Source organism: Rhinatrema bivittatum, chromosome 11, assembly GCF_901001135.1.
Source record: "Rhinatrema bivittatum chromosome 11, aRhiBiv1.1, whole genome shotgun sequence".
NCBI classification, from domain to species: Eukaryota; Metazoa; Chordata; class Amphibia; order Gymnophiona; family Rhinatrematidae; genus Rhinatrema; species Rhinatrema bivittatum.
In genome coordinates this window covers 33,877,406-33,899,580 of record NC_042625.1, presented here as the reverse complement: position 1 = coordinate 33,899,580, position 22,175 = coordinate 33,877,406, and the positions used below count along the sequence as shown (strand labels likewise).

Genomic DNA, 22,175 nt, shown 5'->3' with positions numbered 1-22,175 from the left:
GGAGGTGTTTGCAGACAAAAACCATTGGACCTACCCAGTCTGCCCATTTGCTCCTACTTGCCTTGCCACTGCGGATACTACTCGGTCACCAGAGACCATACTCCTTTCTCACCATCACCGTCTATGTCTGCTCCAACCAAAAGATTGGCCAAGGTGAATCTGACTGCATAATATGTAATTTTCTACATGCAAAGTGAAGGCTCTAATCATAAAATATTATTAAAATGGTAGCTTCATGTTTATCTTTTCCTGCGTTTGGCAAACAAACATGGAGCAGGCAACTTTTGGATGCCATTTACCTGGATAAGTACCGATTTACCCAGGTAAAAGCACTATCTAAAAACTGACTCCCCTGAACCCAGCTCAAAATGCACATGGGGTTCTACAACGCGCATACTTTAACCCCATTAGGACAAGGTGCTCCCGGGGGTGGAAAATGAACACCCACACATTGCGTTTTCAACCCTACATCCATTATTTCCCTGTTAAAAAAAACCCAAAAAAAACAGTAGGCACAAAATTTCCCAAAGCGAAAGTATGTGCATTACTTTCCCTTCAAGAACTGGTGTAAAGATTGAGCACAAAAGGTTCCTGCAAAATCTGCGGCAGTGTGAAAAACATTGCCCCTAAAAATCTCTATCAAATAGCCACACTTTTCATACTGTGATTACTAAACTCAACTCTCCAACCTGCAAAGGTCGATTTTCAAGGACAACCTAATATGAGAGTTTACTAATGGGAGATGCATAGTTTTAATACCCCTAGTTTTCAACGTACCACCTTCCAAATGGTTAACGATATTTTACTGAAAGGATGCCTTGGGTCTTCAGTTCAAACAATGTCTGTTATATTCTGAACATGGTTTTCCACTTAAAACATATTGTAATTGGTATTGCGTACACAAATCGCTCTCAATGCTACAGTTAAAACTGCACCCTAGATGCAAGAGGGAGCCAGTGCAAATTTGATCAGAAACAGAGTAATATGCTAATTTCTTTTTATCTCAGTAAATTTTAAATTAGTTGCAATCTAACTCAGGCTTTTTTGTGATAGGCTGACAAAGAATTGCAGTAGTCCATAAACTCAAAACTGAAGTCTGAGTGACACATTTGAATTCAGCCTCAGCAAGAAACACTTTTTTAGGACAAAGCAGGCACAGTTTAAACAGTGCTCTCCAACTCAATTCTGAGATATGCTTATCAAACAGGAATCTAAGTGGACTCCCAAACTTTATGCTTCAGATGTTATCACAAGCTTACTGCTATCCATACTCAGACAGTATATATGTACATCCTCTGCATAACAATGTACTCCAAATGCATAGGCCCTAACCATACTCAAAGGCTGCAGATAAATATTGAATAAAACAGGATGCAAAACTGCCCCACTGTGAAGTCCATATTCTACAGGAGTAGCTGTTGATGCATTCCAGTGTGCCAATTGGGACCTTCTGGTCAAACATTTTTCAAACCACTGGGGTATTCCACTTCCAAGACAGAGAACATGAAGCCAGTCTACCAGGATCATATGGTCCACAATGTCAAGCAGGATTGGTGAGCTTAATTCCCTGAATCAACATGCATTCTAAGACTATACTTCAAAGACACCAGCACTGTCCCTTTGCTAAAGTTAGCATGAAATCCTGACTGAAACAGGCCTACGACTTTTCCAGTTGCCAAAAAGTCACTGAGCTGCACTAAAACGGCCCTCTCAGTCAGTTTAGCGAAGAACACAAGATTGAAGACTGGTCCGAATTACCGACACAATCCATTTCAAATGATGACTTCTTTATAAAAGTTTAACCACAGCATTGCTTCAGTGGTTTTGGAAAAAGAGAATTCCTGCAGGGATGCAGGAAGAACTTTTGAAAGGTTAGGTTTAAATATATATAAACCGAGATATGTACTTTATAGAAGCTGAAGTGAATAGTTGTAACAGTTGTTGTGGGTCTTTTCAGAGACACAAGTGACTGAATATTGTAAATACTTAAGACATAGCAGTAAGAAGTTGATTAAGCTTTCTGTAAGCACAGAGTAAATTTCTCTGGGATTATTAAACTGATTTCTCTGGATGGTTAAACAATGACGTTGATGACGATGCAAATCATGTTTTTATTCTTTTAATACAAACAAGGTTTCAATACCATGTAAAATGTAAATTTCAAATGTCTCACACTGCTTGTTAAAAGCTTTGCCATGAGATTTCTTACCTTGCTGGTGACAGTGCAAATACACAATTTCCCCTAAATGGATAGTCATTGCAAAGTCCCAGTAGACACTGAAAAGGAATAATTACAAAGCAATTAGTTCACATTCTCATCCTCACCCACAGAATGATTTTAGTAGTTGCAGAAATTGGCAAACCAACTTTTCATATCTTGCTGGGGCTCAGAAGATTTAGAGAGAGATTTATAACTGGGCCTGCCTCCCCGCCAAAAAAAAAAGTCACAATAAACCCAGAAAACTTAAATACTCAAGTTGGTGCAAGAGATTTTGCATTTGGGGAAAACTGACGCATACCAAGCTCAATCAGCTTGTAGGGGGGGTCCTTAACTGAGGCTTTAGCACCAGGCCTTAGCAGACTCTCTCGCTAAAGTCTGTTTCCCAACAGGACCAGCAGAGCTCGAATTCACCGTGGAAACAATGCGCTCCCACTCGGTAAGGGAGGGAAGACGGTTGCTGTTACTGTGGTGACCCCTAAAAAAAAGTCACAGATTGGCACTGGAGCTACTCCCACCAAACCTTGGAGCCAGCAAAGGTAACTGAGCTGCCCAGGTATGCCATCTGGCATGGGGCCAGAGCAGTGGTGGTGATGGTGGTGGGAGGGCCCTGGGGTTGGGAAGGAGATTTAATAGGAAGGAACAACATGGGGTGCAGAAAGATGTGAAGAAGCATTGGAGGACTTCTACCCATTTCTTAAATATGGCCCTTAACGTTGGGAAAAATTCCAACAGTGTCTCGTTTCAGATCATTACCAGAAGACAGTACCTTTCCCATTCTTCATATAACAATTTACCAACACTAAGACCAGGCCTGACAACTAGGGATTGGTTGGGGGGAGGGGGGGTCAGGGCTCCATACTGAAGGGGGTGTGGGGGGGAATAGAAAATCGAATGATTAAAATGATGAAATAAAGCTGTTCAGGTATCTTCAGAAATTAAATTTCACAATTTAATAAACAGGAGTAGCGAGTGAATGGAAGATAGGGATAATAGGGCATCCCAGTAGAAAGGTTGCAATAAATGCCAAAGTGGACCAGGTGCCTTTAAGTAAAGAGTAGAAAGATTCCAAATTATTCATCAACTGATAAGCAGATTGTTAATACAAACAAAACATACTTTGAAAGTCTGTATACAAATGCTACAAGTCTAAAAAATAAGATGGGAGAGTTAGAGTGGATAGCACTGGATGAAGAGGTAGATATAATTGGCATCTCAGAGACCTGGTGGAAGGAGGATAACCAATGGGACACTGTCATACCAGGGTACAAATTATATCAAAATGATAGGATGGATCAAATTGGTGGAAGGGTGGCACTATATATAAGGAGAGGATAAAAGTTCTGCAGGAAACAAAATGTAATGTTGAATCTTTATGGATAGAAATTCCAGGGGAAAAAGGGAATAAAATAGTATTGGGGGTGTATTACCGCCCACCTGGCCAGAATGAACTAACAGACAATGAGATGCTAAAAGAAATTAAGGAAGCCAACAAAATCAGCAGCACAGTAATAATGAGTGATTTCAATTACCCCAGTTCTGATTGGATGAATGTCACATTAGGACATACTAGAGAGGTAAAATTCCTAGATGAAATAAATAACTGCTACATAGAGCAGCTGATACAAGAACCAACAAGAGGAAACTATTTTAGACCTGGTCCTCAGTGCAGGGGTGGGCAGTTCCGGTCCTCGAGGCCCACAAACCAGTCTGATTTTCAGGATATCCCTAATGAATATGCATGAGAGAGATTTGCATGCACTCTGCCTTCGTTGTATGCAAATCTATTTCATGCATATTCATTAGGATATCCTAAAACCTCAACAGGTTTGTGGCCCTTGAGGACTGGAATTGCCCACCCCTGCCTTAGTGGAACACAGGATTTGGTGCGAGAGGTAACAGTGTTGGAGCCATTTGGCAATAATGATCACAACTTGATAAAGTTTGACTTAATAACTGGAGGGAGAACAAAAAAGAAATCTACTGAGACAGCATTTAACTTTCAAAAAGGTGACTGATTAAATGCGGAAAATGGTTAGGAAAAAATTGAAAGGGGCAACTGCAAAGGTTAAGAGTTTAGCTCAGGCATGGATGCTGTTTAAAAATACCATCTTGGAAGGCCAGATTAGATGTATTCCACACATTAGAAAAGATGTAAAAACTTTTTCAGATACATTCATGGTAAAAAGCCTGCATGGGAGTCAGTTGGATGATCAAGGGGTAAAAGGAGCACTTAGGGATAACAAAAGCCATAGCAGAGAGTTTAAATGAATTCTTTGCTTTGGTATTCACTGAAGAAGATGTAAGAGATATACCCATGTCAGAAATGATATTCAAAGATGATGATCCAGAGGAACCGAAACAAATCTCAGTGAACCTGGAAGATGTACTAAGGCAAATTGACAAACTAAAGAGTAGCAAATCACCTGGACCAGATGGTATACATCACAGAGTGCTGAAAGAACTAAGAAATGAAATTACGGACCTGCTTTGGAAATCTGTAAAATCATCTATGGTACCTGAAGGCTGGAGGGTTGCCAATGTAACACCAATTTTAAAAAGGGATCCAGGAGTGACCAGAAAACTATAGATCGGTGAGTCTGATATCTATGCCAGCAAAATGGTAGAAACTATCATAAAGAACAAAATTGCTGAACATATAGATAAGCATAGTTTAATAGGACAAAGCCAACATGGATTTAGCCAAGGGAAATCTTGTCTTGCAAATTTGCTACATTTTTTGAGGGGGTAAATAAACATGTTGATAAAGGTGAGTCAGCTGATTTAGTGCATCTGGATTTCCAGAAAGCATTTGACAAAGTCCCTCATGAGAGACTTCTTAGGAAATTAAAAGTCATGGGATGGGGGATTGCCAACAGGTTGAAAGATATAAAACAGAGAGTAGGTCTAAATGGTTAATTTTCCCAATGAAAAAAAGGTGAATAGAGGAGTTCCCCAGGGATCTGTTCTGGGGCACTCTGCTTTTTAATATAGAACAGCAAGTGAGGTGATCAAATTTGCCGATGACACAAAATTATTCAAAGTTGTTAAATCGCAAGAGGATTGTGAGAAATTGCAAGGGGACATTGCAAAAGTGGGAGACTGGGCATGCAAATGGTAAATTAAATTTAATGTAGACAAGTGAAAAGTGATGCACTTAGGGAAGAGTAACCCAAATTATAGATACATAATGCAAGGTTCCGCATTAGGAGCACCACTCAGGGAAAGGATCTAGGTGTCATCATTGAAAATATATTGAAATATTTTGCTCAGTGTGCAGCAGCAGTCAAGAAAGCAAATAGAATGCTAGGGATTATTAGGAAAGGAAAGGAGAATAAAACAGAGAACATCATAATGCCTCTGTATTGCTCCACGGTGTGACCTCATCTTGAGTACTGTGTTCAGTTCTGGTAACCACATCTCAAAAAAGATATAGCAGAATTTAGAAAAAGTACAGAAAAAGGCAACCAAGATGATAAAGGGGATGGAACAATTCCCCTATGAAGAAAGGCTAAAGATGTTAGGATCCTTCAGCTTGGAGAAGAGATGGCTGAGGGGAGATATGACAGAGATTTATAAAATGAGTGGAATAGAATGAATAAACATTAATCAGTTGTTTACTCTTTTGAAAAGTACAAAGATCAGGGGACACACAATGAAGTTACTAGGTAATACATTTAAAACTAATAAGAGAAATTATTTTTTTGCTCAATGCAAAATTAAGCTCTGGAATTTATTGCCAGAGGATGTGGTGAAAGCTATTAGTGTAGCTGCGTTTAAAAAAGGTTTTGCAAGTTCCTGGAGGAAAAATCTATTAACAATTATTAAGGGGGATCTTCAGAAACCCACCACTTATTCTTGGGATAAGCAGCTTGGAATCTCTCTACCCCTTGAGATCCTGTCAGGTTCTTGTGACCTGGCTTGGCCACTGTTGGAAACAGCATACTGGGCTTGATGGACCCTTGGGTCTGAGTCAGTATGGCAAGTCTTATGTTCTTATTCAGAAGAACAAGCTAAATATTCCATGAGCTTTAAAACTAGGGCAAATAAAAGACCTGCTGAGATGATTTGCCTGAATATTTTGTAAATAGGGGTAGGGAGGAGGCAAAATGCAATTGCAGCCTCAGTTTGAAAAACTGCTAAGGCCAGAAGCACCAATGAATTATGTGAAGTGGACAGGACCCCAGCAAACAGGACACTGCATCACCAGATTTCTCCTGATGATCTGGCTGAGATAGGGACATTGAGTAAGTCTTTGGAAATATTTATCACGTGAAATCGTCATCACCAGCACAATTAAAATATCACCTTAGGTGGTCATACAACTATGAATTAGTGGTTTAATTTGGATACCATTTTGAATTCCTTTCTTCATACATTATGCAGGGGGAGGCCTTAATCAGCAAAGCTCTTTCCCCTGGAGACAAAGAATGGGATAAGACACTGGATAAATGAGGTTCCCACTCTACTAGAAGCCCCACCCACCCCCAAGCTTACCCAGGCTTCCATATTTAGAGTGGCACATTTAAAAAAAATGTTATTCCTTTTTCCTTTCATGTTGTTTCCAAAATAAAATTAAGCAAAATAAGAAATATGCATGACATTTCCTATTTCATTTAAAAAAAGAAAGCAGTTCCCTACATTCTACAAGTTGCACAACTCAATGAAAGCATCAAGCAAGGGTGGCCTGCTTAGCAATTAGAGTATACGACGTCCCCAGTGGGGGCCATACTTACAGCGTTGTCTGATATTTCCTTCCCTTGGGCTTGGCTGGACACTGGGAAGTCTCAGAATGTGTGCTAAAAGCACTGCGTCAGAAACCCAGCAAGCAGAGCACAAGCAGAAAAGCCGGGCAATATTTATCATGCAAGCACGGCAGAAGAATGCCACAGATCCCAGCAAACGGCAGAGGCCCCCAGAGCACAAAGGGAATTATGTGAAAGGTAAGAAAAAGTGAAAAAAAAAATACAGAATACGCAAAAGTAAAAATAAGTTAACCGTGACTGTTTTAAACAGAAAAGTAATAGTTTCCACGTTGCCTGCTCCTTGAGATCTTTTATTGTGATTCTCAGGAAATTTATTGGCTGCTGCTGACACAAGCAGTTTCAAACTAGTACCTAATTTTATTTGCTTTTGAACCAGAAATTTGCACCTCTGCCTTTGGGCTTTCAGTTCAGTCAAAACCAGAACCTATTGGGTTACAATCCCATGAGCTTCATTCCCAAGTACCCGAGTGGATTTTCCCTTATTTTCAACTTTTCTCCCCCTTTCCCAACTCACTTAACCCTGTCATTGCAGCAAGGCGCCGTGCACCAGAAGCTCCTCGTGTGATGTCGTCGTGTGATGGTTGGCGTTCCCTCCTCACCAGCATCCTCAGCCCCAGCTGACCCTGAGAGCAGATCACCTGAACTAGTGGTCTAATTCGGGTCTCCCAAGAGGTGGTATGCAGCACCTGCCTATGTGACCAGCAGGCCAACCAGGACAGAATTTTTAAATCGCTAGATAAAGAAATCAATTCTGAGCCAAATGTACTAATGGGTTTTTTTTCCTGTTTTGTGACTGAGAAAAATGCTTAGGTCGTAATCTGCCTTTGGCTTTCAAAAATGGTAAGGCTAAATAGAAACAAACAAATGATGATGATGATGATCTAAGCCCTTATTGATTGATTGATTATATTTTTTTTTACCCAGTAGTTGCCCAGGTGTCACTGTTCAGCAATGGTAGAGACTCCCTTCCCTGGCAGACCTAGCTCCAGCCAGACAGGGAATCAAACCTGGATCTTCCACATGGCACTGAACAATACTTGGTGCTCAGCCATCAAATCAGCTTCAAAAAAGCAACTTATCAGATTTATTTATTTATTTCATGGCTTACAGGCTGCCTATTCACAGCTCTAGGAGGTTTAGATCTATTTATAAAAATCCGTAAAACTAACAAATAAAATAAGTCAAAATATACAGCCAGCTACCTTCCCCAACAAAAGCACTGTCCAGAGATTTAATTATCGAAAGCCTGATGAAAAAGATGTGTTTTCAACAACTTTTAAAAAAAGTTTTTGCACACTCCACAGTCTGTAAAAGTAACAGCAAATCAGCAACAAAAAATAATCTTTCACAAGATTCAGCTAACCAAACTTATCAGACCAACGATATGTCTAGCAGACCCCTCTGCAAAGATCAGAGTTCATGAGTAGGGTTATAGATATGAAGTATTTGACTTATCCAACGTCAGCGTTTTAAGAATTACCGTAATAAGGCAGTTTTAAACTGGACTCTTTCCTCAAAGGGTAAACCAATGCAGTTCTCTTAGCACTGGATAGATGTGAGATCTTTGACTTAGTCCAAAAATTAGCCTAGTGTCTGAATTTTCAAGAATTTGCAGAGCACTGTGATGGAGTGACCCTGTTTCCCCTATTTAACCTGTGTGGGACCAGGCTAGATGTCTGTTCCATCTTAAATCCCATAGAGGAAGAGAAATCTGTGGGCAAGACCCTGCTGGGCCAGAAAAGCTCTGTGGGCGAGACCCTGCTAGGGTTGCCAACTGGTTCTAGATTTTCAGAACAGGTTGATCCAGTCCTGGTTTTACTCCCCCTGCATGCAGGCACTTATAATCTTGCTTTTCTTAGGGAATGCAATAGAAAAATCAGAATGAGTACCAGCATGCAATGGGGTAAAACCAGGACTGGATCAACCTGTCCTGAAAATCTGGAGTCAGTTGGCAACCCTAGACACTGCTGGGACATTAAAAAGCAGAAACCAGCTGGGATCAGGAGGCCCCACGTCTCTAGGAGTAAGAACTCTTGACCCTCTCTGGAAAGGTTTGTGTTGTGAATATACTTCAAAGGGTAGGCAGTTATTGTTAGTATGATTTGCTGTTTATGTCAATAAAAGTTGAAGTTGTATGAGAAAAGGCTGGCGTCAGTGTGGTTCCTGCTCCCGCCCACAAGATTTGCTCAGTCAACCTCACAAGCACGTTGCAGAGTACTCATTCCATATTGAATGAACATCTGCAATTTCCGTTACAGATTCTCTGGAGGGTTTCACATTTCAGCACCTATGCAAGCTAAGCCAGATTCCCCATCGCTATCCCACAGAACTCAGAACTTGGGTTCTGGCTGCAGGTTAGAGTAACATGCAGGGTGCATGGGGCCAAGTGACCCATAAAGATCACCTCGAAGAGAGAAAGAGGAGAAAAGAAAAATTATACACATCTGTCAAAGAGCTCTCAGAGACTGACCAACAGCAGCTATACTGCACATAGTCTTTCAAGAGAAGAACATATACTGTATAAAATGTACAAGATACAAAGTTCCAGCTCATAACTACCCACTTGCTTACCTTCTCTCTAATAAGTGACCAAACGTACAATCATGATGCATGCAGCCTTCTCTAACAAAATATTTCTATGCATGTGGCAACGATGGGTAGGAGAGAGATCTTTTATGTTGTCTTCTTCTATACCCCACACAGTCTGGGTGTTTTTCACATTACATTCACAGAGTCACAGGTTTGGCTTTTGTGTCATGTGAAAAGATGTCACAAACTGTTTTATCTGCCTGCCCCCTGCTCAGGGTTGTAGGGTAAAAGCCAGTGACCCTAAACAAGGATCTGATAATTGAACCTGCACACAGCCTGAACCAAAGTGTAGGCCTAAGCAACACAAAGATGGCATCTTCAGCCATGTGATGATATTGGCAACTTCATATGGGACTGTGTATCATGCAGATGAAAAGAAACTGCAATTACTCTTCGATATCAGACATCTGTTTTCACCTCACAATGTGTTAGTACACCTCAGATACATGACCTTGGAGTATGTCTTTGATGAAACCAGCTATGAAGCGAGATTTGTTCAGCAAATGTCTGATGATTAACCTCATTATCAAGAGAGAGAATATTCATACGCATCTGGACTCAGATGACATTATCAGTATCCCACCAATCCTGCGACTATAGACGGTGGTGACATCCAATCTGAACAGAGAAAAGGACTCTGAACTATACAGACTGTGGACCTTTCCTCAGAGGTTTTTCTTTCCCCAAAACCTTGACTGTGCGTTTCAGGATACCTGTGAACAAGCAAGCCTAAGTCTGAATTCCATGCTCAGCCTAGCTTGCTCCATTAACCTTGTAGCTGCCTTATCATAATTGCCAACTTTATTCCCTGAAAAAACTTTAGCAAGCCAAGTCCTTCTTTAGCCTGTTCCAGCCGGCATACCTCATGGAGACATCTAGGAGACCTCTGGGCTCTTTTTTCCTATCATTTGCCTGCTGGGGATGGCTGGATAGTGACCCAATAGCTAAGGGTGAGAAACTGACTTAATTAATCTTTCATCTAGGTTAATTAGTTTGGCATTGGGTATTTATCAAGTGAAAGTTGATTTGGAGATAACATGAGTTTATGCTCATTTTTTATAACATGGCTTTGCTGTGTAAATTTTAGAAACTTGAAAACAAAATTACCATATTATATCTTGTATACTTATGCTGCTACAATAAAAATGATTGATTACCTCACAAAAGTATAAGCAACTGCTCCCTTAAAACTATCAAATTCGTATCATAAGGTTATCAGTTAAGTCTGCTAATCACCTGTAGCCATAATCTAACATACAGGACATGGCATAACACTTTCACTTTTCACTTATTTTATATAATTTTTTTTTAACACCCTTGGGTGACATTTCCCTCCCTCACATGAGGTGCTGACCAACAGTTCTCTCCCAGTCATAAGAAGAAATTGCCATGCTGGGTCAGACCAAGGATCCATCAAGCAAGGCATCCTGTTTCCAACAGAGGCCAAACCAGGCCACAAGAATCTGGCAAGAACCCAAACACTAAGAAGATCCCATGCTACTGAGGCCAGTAATAGCAGAGGCCATTCCCTAAGTCAATTTGGACTTCTCCTCCAAGAACTTATCCAAACTTTTTTTAAACCCAGCTACACTAACTGCACTAACCACATCCTCTGGTAACAAATTCCAGAGATTAATAGCGCGTTGAGTGAAAAAGAATTTTCTCCGATTAGTCTTAAATGTGCTACTTGCTAACTTCATGGCGTGCCTCCTAGTCCTTCCATTATCCGAAAGCGTAAATAAAGGAAAATTAGTTTCTTACCTGATAATTTTCGTTCCTGTAGTACCAAGGATCAGTCCAGGACACCTGGGTTGTGACTCCGCACCAGTAGATGGAGACAGACTAAAACTTGTGGGCGGAGCCATATATGCCCCTGTGTCAGTCACAGCCCCTCAGTCATACGTAATGTCAAAGTAGAACACAACCAGAGAACTAAACTAGCTATAAACCGCTAAAAGAACGGGGAAAGAAACACCCCTCCTGGAAACGGACTCTTCAACCGAGAGAGCTAAACAAGCGGAACAGAATAATTCAGAACAATGAGCGGACTCTCCGTTACTTCAGCGCAGCACTGCGGGCGGGATCCTGGACTGATCCTTGGTACTACAGGAACGAAAATTATCAGGTAAGAAACTAATTTTCCTTTCCCTGTACGTACCAGGATCAGTCCAGGACACCTGGGATGTACCAGAGCAAACCTACTGAGGGTGGGAAGCAGAGAGTCCCGCTCGGAGTACCCTCTCTCCAAAACCCCCGGAATCGGTAGCCCGGACATCCAGCCGGCAATGCCTGATAAAGGTATGTAATGACTTCCAGGTAGCCGCCCTGCAAATCTCTTGAGGCGACACCTGCGACGCTTCCGCCCAAGACGCCGCTTGAGATCGAGTCGAGTGAGCCCTCAGGCCCACGGGAAGTGGTTTTCCCCGCATCAAGTACGCCGAACCAATGGCCTCCTTGAGCCAACGGGCGATCGTTGTGCGGGACGCTGCGGCCCCTTTCTTTGGACCAGAGAACAGGACAAACAGATGATCCGTGACCCGAAACGGATTAGTGACCTCCAGATATCGGAGGAGGGATCGCCGCACGTCAAGCTTCCTTAAGTCCCTTGCTTCTGGGACGGAGGACTCCCCGCCCACCAAAGCGGGCAGCTCCACCGATTGATTCACGTGAAAAGACGAAACAACTTTGGAAGGAACCGTCCGCAAGAGACTCCAGAATCTGAAATACGCAAGAAAGGTTCCCTACAGGACAGGGCCTGTAAATCGGAAACACGCCGTGCCGAGGCAATCGCCACCAAGAACGCCGTTTTTAAAGTGAGATCCTTAAGAGTTACGCGTTTCAAGGGCTCAAACGGCGCCGCGCATAGAGCGGAGAGAACCCAATTGAGGTTCCAAGCCGGACAAGGGAGACGCAATGGAGGACGAAGGTGCTTAGCTCCCCAAAGGAAACGAGAAATATCCGGGTGAAGCGCCAGGGACGTACCACGGCCCTTACCTCGCAAACAACCAAGCGCCGCTACTTGAACCCTTAGAGAACTGCACGCCAGACCTTTGGCTAGACCTGCCTGGAGAAAACACCAGAATGTCGGAAACTGAAGCCGAAGTGGGGTCCACCCCACGCTGCACGCACCATTCCTCAAAAACCACCCAGACACGGACATAAGCCAGAGATGTCGACTGTTTCCTGGAACGCAGCAACGTAGCCACCACCGCATCTGAGTAACCTTTACTCTTCAGCGCCTCCTCTCAAAAACCATGCCGCGAGACAGAAGTGATCCGCATCCTCCAAACAGACGGGGCCCTGATGGAGCAGGCCCGCCATTCCTTGGAGCCGAAGGGGTGCCGCTACTGCCAGCTGGACGAGGTCTGCGAACCACGGCCGGCGCGGCCACTCCGGTGCCACCAAGATCACCTTGGCCGGGTGCAACTCTATGCGCCGTAGAATCTTGCCGATCATCGGCCACGGGGGAAACACGTAGAGCAACACATCCGTCGGCCATGGAAGCACCAACGCATCGACGCCTTCTGCCCCCCGTTCTCGACGTCGACTGTAAAATCGCGGAGCCTTCGCATTGTGCCACGTGGCCATCAGATCCATGTGGGGCACACCCCACGTTTCGCAAATGAGAAGGAACGCTTCGTCCCCCAGCTCCCACTCTCCGGGATCTAAGCGATGACGGCTGAGAAAATCCACCTGAACGCTGTCGACTCCCGCAATGTGAGATGCTGCTATGTTGCTGAGATGCAGCTCTGACCAAGCCATCAAGCGCTGAGCCTCCTCCGCCACCTGGGGGCTCCTTGTTCCGCCCTGGCGGTTGATGTATGCCACGGTGGTCGCATTGTCCGACAACACTCGGACTGCCTTTCCCCGCAGCAACGGCAGGAAGGCTTGTAGGGCCAGACGGACCGCTCTGGTCTCTAGGCGATTGATAGACCACTGGGCTTGCGACACTGACCATCGGCCTTGGACCGAGCTGCCTAGGCAGACCGCCCCCCAACCGGAGAGGCTGGCATCCGTGGTTACCACTGTCCAATCGGGCACCAGAAGGGAGACTCCAGAAGACAGATGACTGGGATCCAGCCACCAGAGTAGACTGGACCTCGCGTGTCCCGCTGGAGGAAGCGGGAGATGGAAGTCCTCCGAGACCGGCTTCCAGCGGGACAGTGAGGAGGACTGTAATGGTCGCAGATGAGCGAATGCCCAGGGAACCAGCGCCAGCGTGGAGGCCATAGACCCTAGGACCGTAAGGTAGTCGCAGACTCGCGGTCGGCGGAGAGACAATAAGCGCCGTACTTGAGATTGTAGTTTGCACACCTGGTCGTGCGACAGGAACACCTTGCCCTGCTTCGTGTCGAACACCGCTCCTAGATATTCCAAGGTCTGCGTGGGTGCCAGATGACTTTTGCTGAAGTTGACCACCCATCCCAGGGACTGCAGGAGATGGAGGACCCTGGCCACTGACTTCCGACACTGATCCTCGGACCTCGCCCGAATCAGCCAATCGTCCAGATAAGGATGGACCAGGAGACCTGCTCGGCGCAACTGCGCTGCCACCACAACCATCACCTTCGTGAATGTACGGGGAGCTGTGGCGAGCCCAAACGGGCGCGCCCGAAACTGATAATGCCGTCCTAGAATGCAGAACCTGAGGAAGCTTTGGAACGACGGCTGAATGCCTATGTGAAGATACGCCTCCGTGAGATCCAGGGAGGCCAGGAACTCGCCGGGCCGTACCGTACCGCAGCAATGACTGACCGAATCGTCTCCATTTTGAAGTGAGGAACGCGAAGGCATCGGTTTACCCCCCTTGAGATGCAGAATTGGTCTGGACGTGCTGTCTTTCTTTGGGACGATGAAGTAAATGGAGTAACGGCCCTTGCCTTGTTGGCTGACCGGGACGGGGGAAATGGCTTCCAATGCTTCTAAGCGTCGGATGGTGTCTAGCACCGCCGCCTTCTTCTCGGGGGCCTTGCAGGGCGAGGCAAGGAACTTGTCCGCTGGAGTGCGAGCAAAATCTAACGCGTAGCCGTGTCTTATCACGTTGAGGATCCACTGGTCCGACGTTACACCGGGCCATCTCTCGCAAAAGGACATCAACCGCACCCCGACGTTCTGCTGGGTGCGCGGCGGGAGAGGGGCCGACCACCTTTCATTGCGAAGACTTGGCCCCCGTGATCGCCAGGGGACCCCCTTGCCATCCGAAGTGCTTCCCCCGAGAGGACTGCTGCTGCTGCCACTGCGGGGCACGGGAGGAAGAAGACCTTTGAATGGCAGCGCCCAGAGGTGAGCCTTGGAAGAGCCATCTGCCGCCCAGTTGCATAGCCACAGGAGTCGGCGCGCCGAAACCGCAGCCACCATGGATCTCGCCGACGTGCGCAGCAGATCATGGCGAGCATCTGCGCCATATGCTATTGCCGCCTCCAACCTGTTCGCCTGCGCTGCCTCGTCTGCAGAAAGATCCGCATTGGCCTGTAGAACTTGAGCCCAGCGCAATCTAGCTCGCATAGCGAAATTCGTGCAGATGGCGGCTCGTACTCCCAGCGCGGAAACCTCGAAAATCTTCTTAAGCTGCACTTCCAGCTTCCTGTCCTGAAGATCCTTGAGGGCTGTCGCTCCCGTGAGTGGGATAGTGGATCTCTTTGTTACCGCAGAAACCGCCGAATCCACCTTGGGAAGTTTGAGAAGGTCCAGCGCATCCTCCGGGAGCGGGTAAAGCTTGTCCATGGCTTTGCTGACCTTCAGACCCAATTCTGGGGTGTCCCATTCCCGGAACAGGATGTCCGTTGAAGAAAAATGAAACGGAAAAGCCACTGCCGGACCCGTGAGGCCTAACAGGACCGGATCCATGCTCGCCTCCTGCCGAACCACTACCGGAGGGGCCTCTATACCCAGCTCCTGGAGAATGGCCGGAATTAAGGGTGGCAGTTCCTCCCTGCGGAAGAGCCGGACCTCCTTGGGATCGTCTCCCTCCACTGCCTGTGATCCTTTTCCTGCGCCGGATGGAGCGGATCCGCCCGCTGCCACGTTGTCGGCCCCCTTTAGGGGCTCTTCAGGGGAATCAGTGTCTGCCCCCGTGGAGGAATCTGAGTCCGCCTCCTGTGGGACGCCACGTGGAGGCCTCTTCCCCCTGGAAGAGGCCTCGGGGGCACTTCCGCAACCCCCGATGGCCTCTTGGATTTCTTCAGCAGTGGAGCCTTGCAGGATTCCCTCCGGCCGCACTTGCTTTTCTTATATTTCAGGACTTTGCGCAGCAAAAGCGCAAAGTCCTCAGAAAAGGAGCCAGAATCGGAAGAAACCTCAGCGGGGCTCCCCGGGGCCCCCGAGGGACCCCCCCTCGCCGCGATTCGGGGGGGGGGGGCCCCCGAGGGACACCCCCCCGCCGCGATTCGTTGAGGAGACAGCGCGGGAGGCAAGGCCGGGGGGGGGGCCCCCGAGGGACACCCCCCCGCCGCGATTCGTTGAGGAGACAGCGCGGGAGGCAAGGCCGAAGGCCCTGCCGTTTCCCGCGCCATTTCGCGGCCCGTGGCCAAAATGGCCGCCGCTCCCGCACTGAGCTAGAAAAACTCCTGGGGCCTCTCAACCGCGCCCCCCCCGCTCGGCGGCGGTCGCGCGGGTCGCAAACGAGCCCCCCGAGACGCCCCGGACGACCCTTCATCTCCCGGGATGCAGGCAGCACAAAAGCCCTCGCGCGCGCCGAGCCGCAGGCCCTGCAAACCGAGCCACGAGGCATGCCGGCGAAAACGGCGCGAAGAAGGAGACCACGGCAGCAAAACAAAATATAAATAAAATTCGCGCGAACGGCCTCCCCCCCTGCCAGCAGCGCCCCCCCCGAGAGCAGACGCGAAGAAAACAGAGAGCCGGCACAAAAATAAAAACACACTTTTTTTTTTTTTTTTTTACAAAGAAACGCCTGTCGCTGTCCGTGGTCCTGGAGCCCTAATCCAGCAGGGGTGAGTGAACCGGGCTCCCCGGTGTCACCCCTGACGCTGCTACTAGGAAAGCCGGGTCCTCGACCCTAGCAGCGGCCTCAACCAGGGGGGGGTAGTCCCCTCAGGACCTCTCAACCCCCCTGGGAGGCAGGGCGGACGGACGTCAGTGACAATTTGGCAAAAATCCCAATTACAAACACCGTAGCCTAAACTGGCCTAAAACCAAAAAGAAATAACCAACCCTGACGGAGTACCAGAACCAGGGCAGGGAGGAGCTGTGACCGCACCTGCACCATCTACTGGAGACAGAGTAAGACTGAGGGGCTGTGACTGACACAGGGGCATATATGGCTCCGCCCACAAGTTTTAGTCTGTCTCCATCTACTGGTGCGGAGTCACAACCCAGGTGTCCTGGACTGATCCTGGTACGTACAGGGAACAGATTCACATCTACTCGTTCAAGACCTCTCATTATTTTAAAGACCTCTATCATAACCCCCCCCTCAGCCATCTCTTCTCCAAGCTGAACAGCTCTAACCTCGTCAGCCTTTCCTCATCAGAGAGCTGTTCCATCCCCTTTATCATTTTGGTTGCCCATCTCTGCACCTTCTCCATCGCAACCAATTCTGTTTTGAGATGCGGCGACCAGAATTGTACACAGTATTCAAGGTGCGATCTTCACCATGGGGCAATCTCACCATGGGGCGATAGAGGCATTATGACATTTTCCGTTTTATTAACCATTCCCTTCCTAATTCCTAACATTGTTTGCTTTTTTGACTGCTGCAGCACACTGAGCTGACGATTTCAAAGTATTATCCACTTTGATGCCTAGATCTTTTTCCTAATATGGAACCTAACATCATGTAACTACAGCAAGGGTTACGTTTCCCTATATGTAACACCTTGCACTTGTCCACATTAAATTTCATCTGCAAAATGGAAGTTCCCAAGATTTCTTTATGGAATTCATAGGCACACCTAGCCAATCTAAACCATTTTGGTGGCAGCCTGAGATACTCAGGTGCATGTCAAATCTTTTCTGTAGACATTAATTTTCTTTTTTTAATTAATTCTTTATCATGTGTGTTTGTCAACAGGGTAAGACCACCTATGTAGACCTTTGAGTTGGCTCTTCTCTCCCAATATAGTGTGCAACCAAAGTAACAATTGCTTGTTTAGAAAAGGACAACACACAAAGTGCCAATAGGTATATAGATTCCCTTACAAAAACTGGTGTTCCCTTAATGGCCTGAACATTTTTGCAGCTTCATGCAGGGCCAGATTTACCAGCCTTATGGCTGCAATCTGAATCAGAGCCAAGGGGCGCACAATCAAAGATTACCACAGTGCATATGTCTAATGTTCAAAATTTGAAATGCATTAACTAATATATATTATTATTAGGGTGTTCTCAAGGTGTCTCTCAACCCGGCTATCAGTGTTGGTCGATTTAGGTTCCTGGTAAATTAATATTGATCCAGGATGAGACAAAATTCATTTGGCTGCTTGAAGGGACCATGACCATGGAAAGTATCATTTGTCAAAAACAAAACAATAGTGCAGGAAACAGAAGGATGGGGGCACAGATACAATGCTAAAAGCGAAACACTGCATAGAGCTGCAAAAATATCAGTTTTTATTCAATTCTGCCTCTAACCATAAGCGTCTAAACACTCCACGAGATCGATCCATGGAAGGTGTTAGTAAGTTACATATCCACTAAGGAATTATGTTTAGTTATACCAGCAGATACCTGCAAAACATTTGTGGGGAAATTAATGTATCCCCTCCCCTACTGCTATCAGTGTCTTTCTCCTCCAACCAGCGCGGATTGTATCTATTGCATGCAGGTTCCGCCGGCCCGAGCAGGTCAATGGATGCATGGGACATGTATAATGGGCAGGCAGTTCTGCGATTTTTGTAAAAAAAAAAAATAAATTTTTTTTTTTAAATTAAACTAATCAATACTTATGTACTGGTCTTCAATTTAATACAAATGTTGGGCAACTCTGGTGCGCAATTCTCTCTCTGTGCTCAGCTTTCAGCTTTGTTTCATCCATGTTTCCAATCTTGACCAGTCTTTAAAAGTCATCGGCTCTGGCTGCCGCTGTTGCTACTAATCATGTCTACAAGTCTACTAGGCATAGACAGTGCTGTAAAGAGACACAAGGGACTGTCCCTGGTCCATGGAGCTTGCATTCTAGTCCAAACGAACACACAAGACAAATAAGAGACCTCGGGATGGTCATATCTATGATCCCAAGGTAGCAAAACAACGTTAGAAGGTGTTGGACAGAGCCAGAGGGAGAGGCATGACTGATAGAGGAAAGGAGATGCTAACTGGTGAGAAATCACCTGGATTATAGTATCTAAATCAGGACTTTTCATCTCTCTCTTTGCATTCTAATTCCCTCCAGCACTAAATTTGCTAATTTGCCTCCAGGTCCTCTGAATTATTGACCAGCAATTCTCATTTTCATTTTGATCAAGTCTTCCACACAAGGCAATCGCTGGACAAAATGACACCCTGGGCAAGGGTAGTTTTTGGATCCCCTCCCCCTTCCCTTTCAGACTTGCATGCTTGCAAAGTCGCAGACTAAAAAGGGGTGGCGTAACATCCACCTGCACCCCCTCCCTCCCCCAGCGTGGCACAGAGGGAGGTTGACCTTCTTGCTTATTCCTTGTGATGACCCTGCGTCCATCTCTCATTACCTCATGCACCCGTTCAGGTCCTTCCTGCTGCTCTTCAGAATTCTTTTAACCCACCACATTTCATGTGCATGCATATTCTTTGATCTCTATTGTCAGGTTTCATTTCTGTATCCTACCATTGAAAAGATAAATGCACTCAGTAGGCTTTTCTGTAGCTTTAAATTAAGTTCCTCCTAAGAAATGCCTTATAGTTACAAAAATCAATTTTTGCCTTCACAGTTCTTTTTACTTCTCTTAAAAATGTTCCCCACCTGCTGTGATGCAACTACTGAATATTTCTATTGTTTCACTTATTCCAGATTAATTTCTTCAGCAAATATTTCTATAGCGCTCGTATGCTTTTGGCTAATCATCATCATCTTCATTTTCTTCGTATTCCAGCTATTCCACAGACCTTGCAGGTTACACGTAATGCGCTACAATACCTTTCAAAGCATTACTTGCACGAAAATTGGTTGCTGATTTATTACAGCTGCAAAACCTTCCGAGCAGCACAACTGGCAGCAAGATAAGAAGTTAGAACTCTGAGCACAAATCTTCTCTGCTCCAGTTGCTGCCAGCTGGGCATTAAAGCACAGGGGTAATGTTTTCTGCAGTACCAGGATGATGCTGGAGAGCTATGGAGGCTTCAGGTGACATGCATTACTGTACTCCCTGCACTGGATGTGACCATATCCACGCTGCAACATATCGCAAGCCTCTTACTTCAGTTACAACTATTTAATCACAGTTTATACTGATTGTCTTATTAATTTCATTACTATTGCATTTTTACTATACCTGTTGGACCCAATATTCAAAGTGCATTCAACGCTATTGAACCGGATAAGCTGGACTTATGCGGCTAAGCAGCGGCCGCTGAATATGACCCTATGTTCAGTGCAGCCGTATAAGTCCCTTACTGTAGTCAGAGTTAGCCGCATTAAAGTTTACGTCTAAGTTTAGACGCCCCATAGAGCAGGCCTAAACGTAGCCGGGTAGACTTATCCGGCGAAGTGCACACATAGATGCATATATTCAGCGACTTTGCATTCTGCTGAATATACATCGTAACTTAGCCGGATTAGTTCTAACTGGCTAAGTGTCTTACACAGCCAGCTTTGAATATCTACCCCATTGTTTCTTTTTATGCATTTTGTATTTGGTCTATGTATTTTTGTACATAGTTGCTGGCTGTCATTTGCTTTCTTTCTGAATTTTATGTTATTTTTGGTTTGTCATCTGGAGCTGGTATCAAGAGAGGCAGCTTATAAATGTAAGCTATAAATAAATTACAATATGTTCCATCTGAATCTGCTTCAATTGTAGTTCAATTCATCTGTGTGCTAATGACATTTGGAACTGCCCTGGTCGTTCTGCCATTAAGCCTGTGACATGTGCTGTATAATCACAGCCATCTGAACTAACCAGGAGTGCAAAGAGCACCAGACAGCAGCCCCTAGGAATCAAGGCAGAGAAAGTTTCACTACAATGAAACTGTGGTAAGGGAGGGCGGGGTGATAGAAAGAGGGCTCCTGGATCCAGGAAACAGGAAGTCCCCCATCAGGAAACAGCCAGAGCTAGAAATACTGCAGGAAACGGGAGGAGGACAGACTAGAGAATCTGTATCCCTTACCTTTCAGTCTCTCCTGACTGGTGCGATATCTGCCACATGGTAAGGTCTCTTCAGAAAGTTATGGGTGGGAAGTCTCGATAATGGGCAGACAGTGAAGGTACTGATGGGATGGGATTTGTTCTTATTATTTTGTCAGTCTGTTAGTGTTGTCTATGGTTGATTTTATTGTGTCAGCAGTTGGCCAAATACACTGGCTTTAGACAGCTGGCTCTAACTGGGGAGCAGTCAACAAGTGATGTACAAAAAAAAAAAAAATAGAAGCTGCGATAAAATCCGTATCACTCAGGTGTCTGCCCTCACCCTCATGAACTGGAGCATTCTGAACATCATGAGGAGCACAGCCAGATGTTCAACAGTGTCAAAGACTCTCGTCATATGAAGGGGGAGGCAGCCATGTGACCTCCTTGGCCAAGCTACTGATCAGATTCGGTTTTACTCCATCGTACAGTACCCAGAACACAGTACTAAAAATACAGATCTGCATTTCACTTTGCCAGACAGTTTGTAGTCAGAGCTGTTCCTAACCACAAGGCTGAAAAGAGGAGGATGGGAAGAGAAGTGATTCAGATCAGCAGCAGAACTGCCGTCTAGCCAAACCAAACGCTTAAGGAAATTTAATCAGCTGTGGTCAGTTTATATTAGCCTGATGATTCATTCACTGTATGCTCACAAGTTAATATCGGTTTCTACAAAACCCATCAAGTGCAGTTACCTTCTCTCGTAATCCAGGTCACCCACAGAGCCATTCATCAGCTGGTTAGGCGTCCACTTCAGTGTCATGGTGTCTGCAGTTTGGTGAAGAGACAAATATCCAGGTATGGCTTCCATGTCATCTCTCTAGTTGAGAGCGAGAGAAAAAAAGAGACACAAAAGGAATGAATGCATTTATGAAAAGAAGAATATAAATCTGCTAGTAAAATTAAATCACTTGGTTCATGGAGACCGCTTATGGCCTGTTTTAATATCTTATTTATTTATTTAGACATTTTTTAACTCATGCTCTACAATTTTTGTGCAAGGTGGCTTACAAATTTTAAAAACATTCATAATAAAACAGCAGCAGAGATTTTAACAAGACAGCTTGCAGTAACCAAAACAGTGTATGAGGTTCACCAAGACAGCGGGAGCTCGGCACACTGGAAAATCAAATAGTCGAGTTGAAAGCCTCAGCAAAAAAGGTTTGAAAAGCCTTCTTAAACATTTTTGCGCAGGAGATGTTATGAAGGGTATCAGGGACAGAGTCGGGTGATATCTAGCCTTGCAAGCTTTGGAGCTGGAACGGCTGAAAGATTTTGCATGGAGGACCTTAACTGTTTTGCTGATTTTTCTTTTTTTTTCATTTT

General features: G+C 45.4%; 1 protein-coding gene across 1 annotated transcript in view; it reads right to left on the bottom strand.

The window, feature by feature from the left end:
* The window catches only part of LOC115100809 (small G protein signaling modulator 1-like), a 324,051-nt gene that overhangs the window by 116,517 nt on the left and 185,359 nt on the right, over positions 1-22,175 (bottom strand). Inside the window, 2 exon segments of the mRNA XM_029619713.1 lie at positions 2,210-2,277; positions 21,545-21,669. Coding sequence (XP_029475573.1) covers positions 2,210-2,277; positions 21,545-21,669 — 193 coding nt within the window.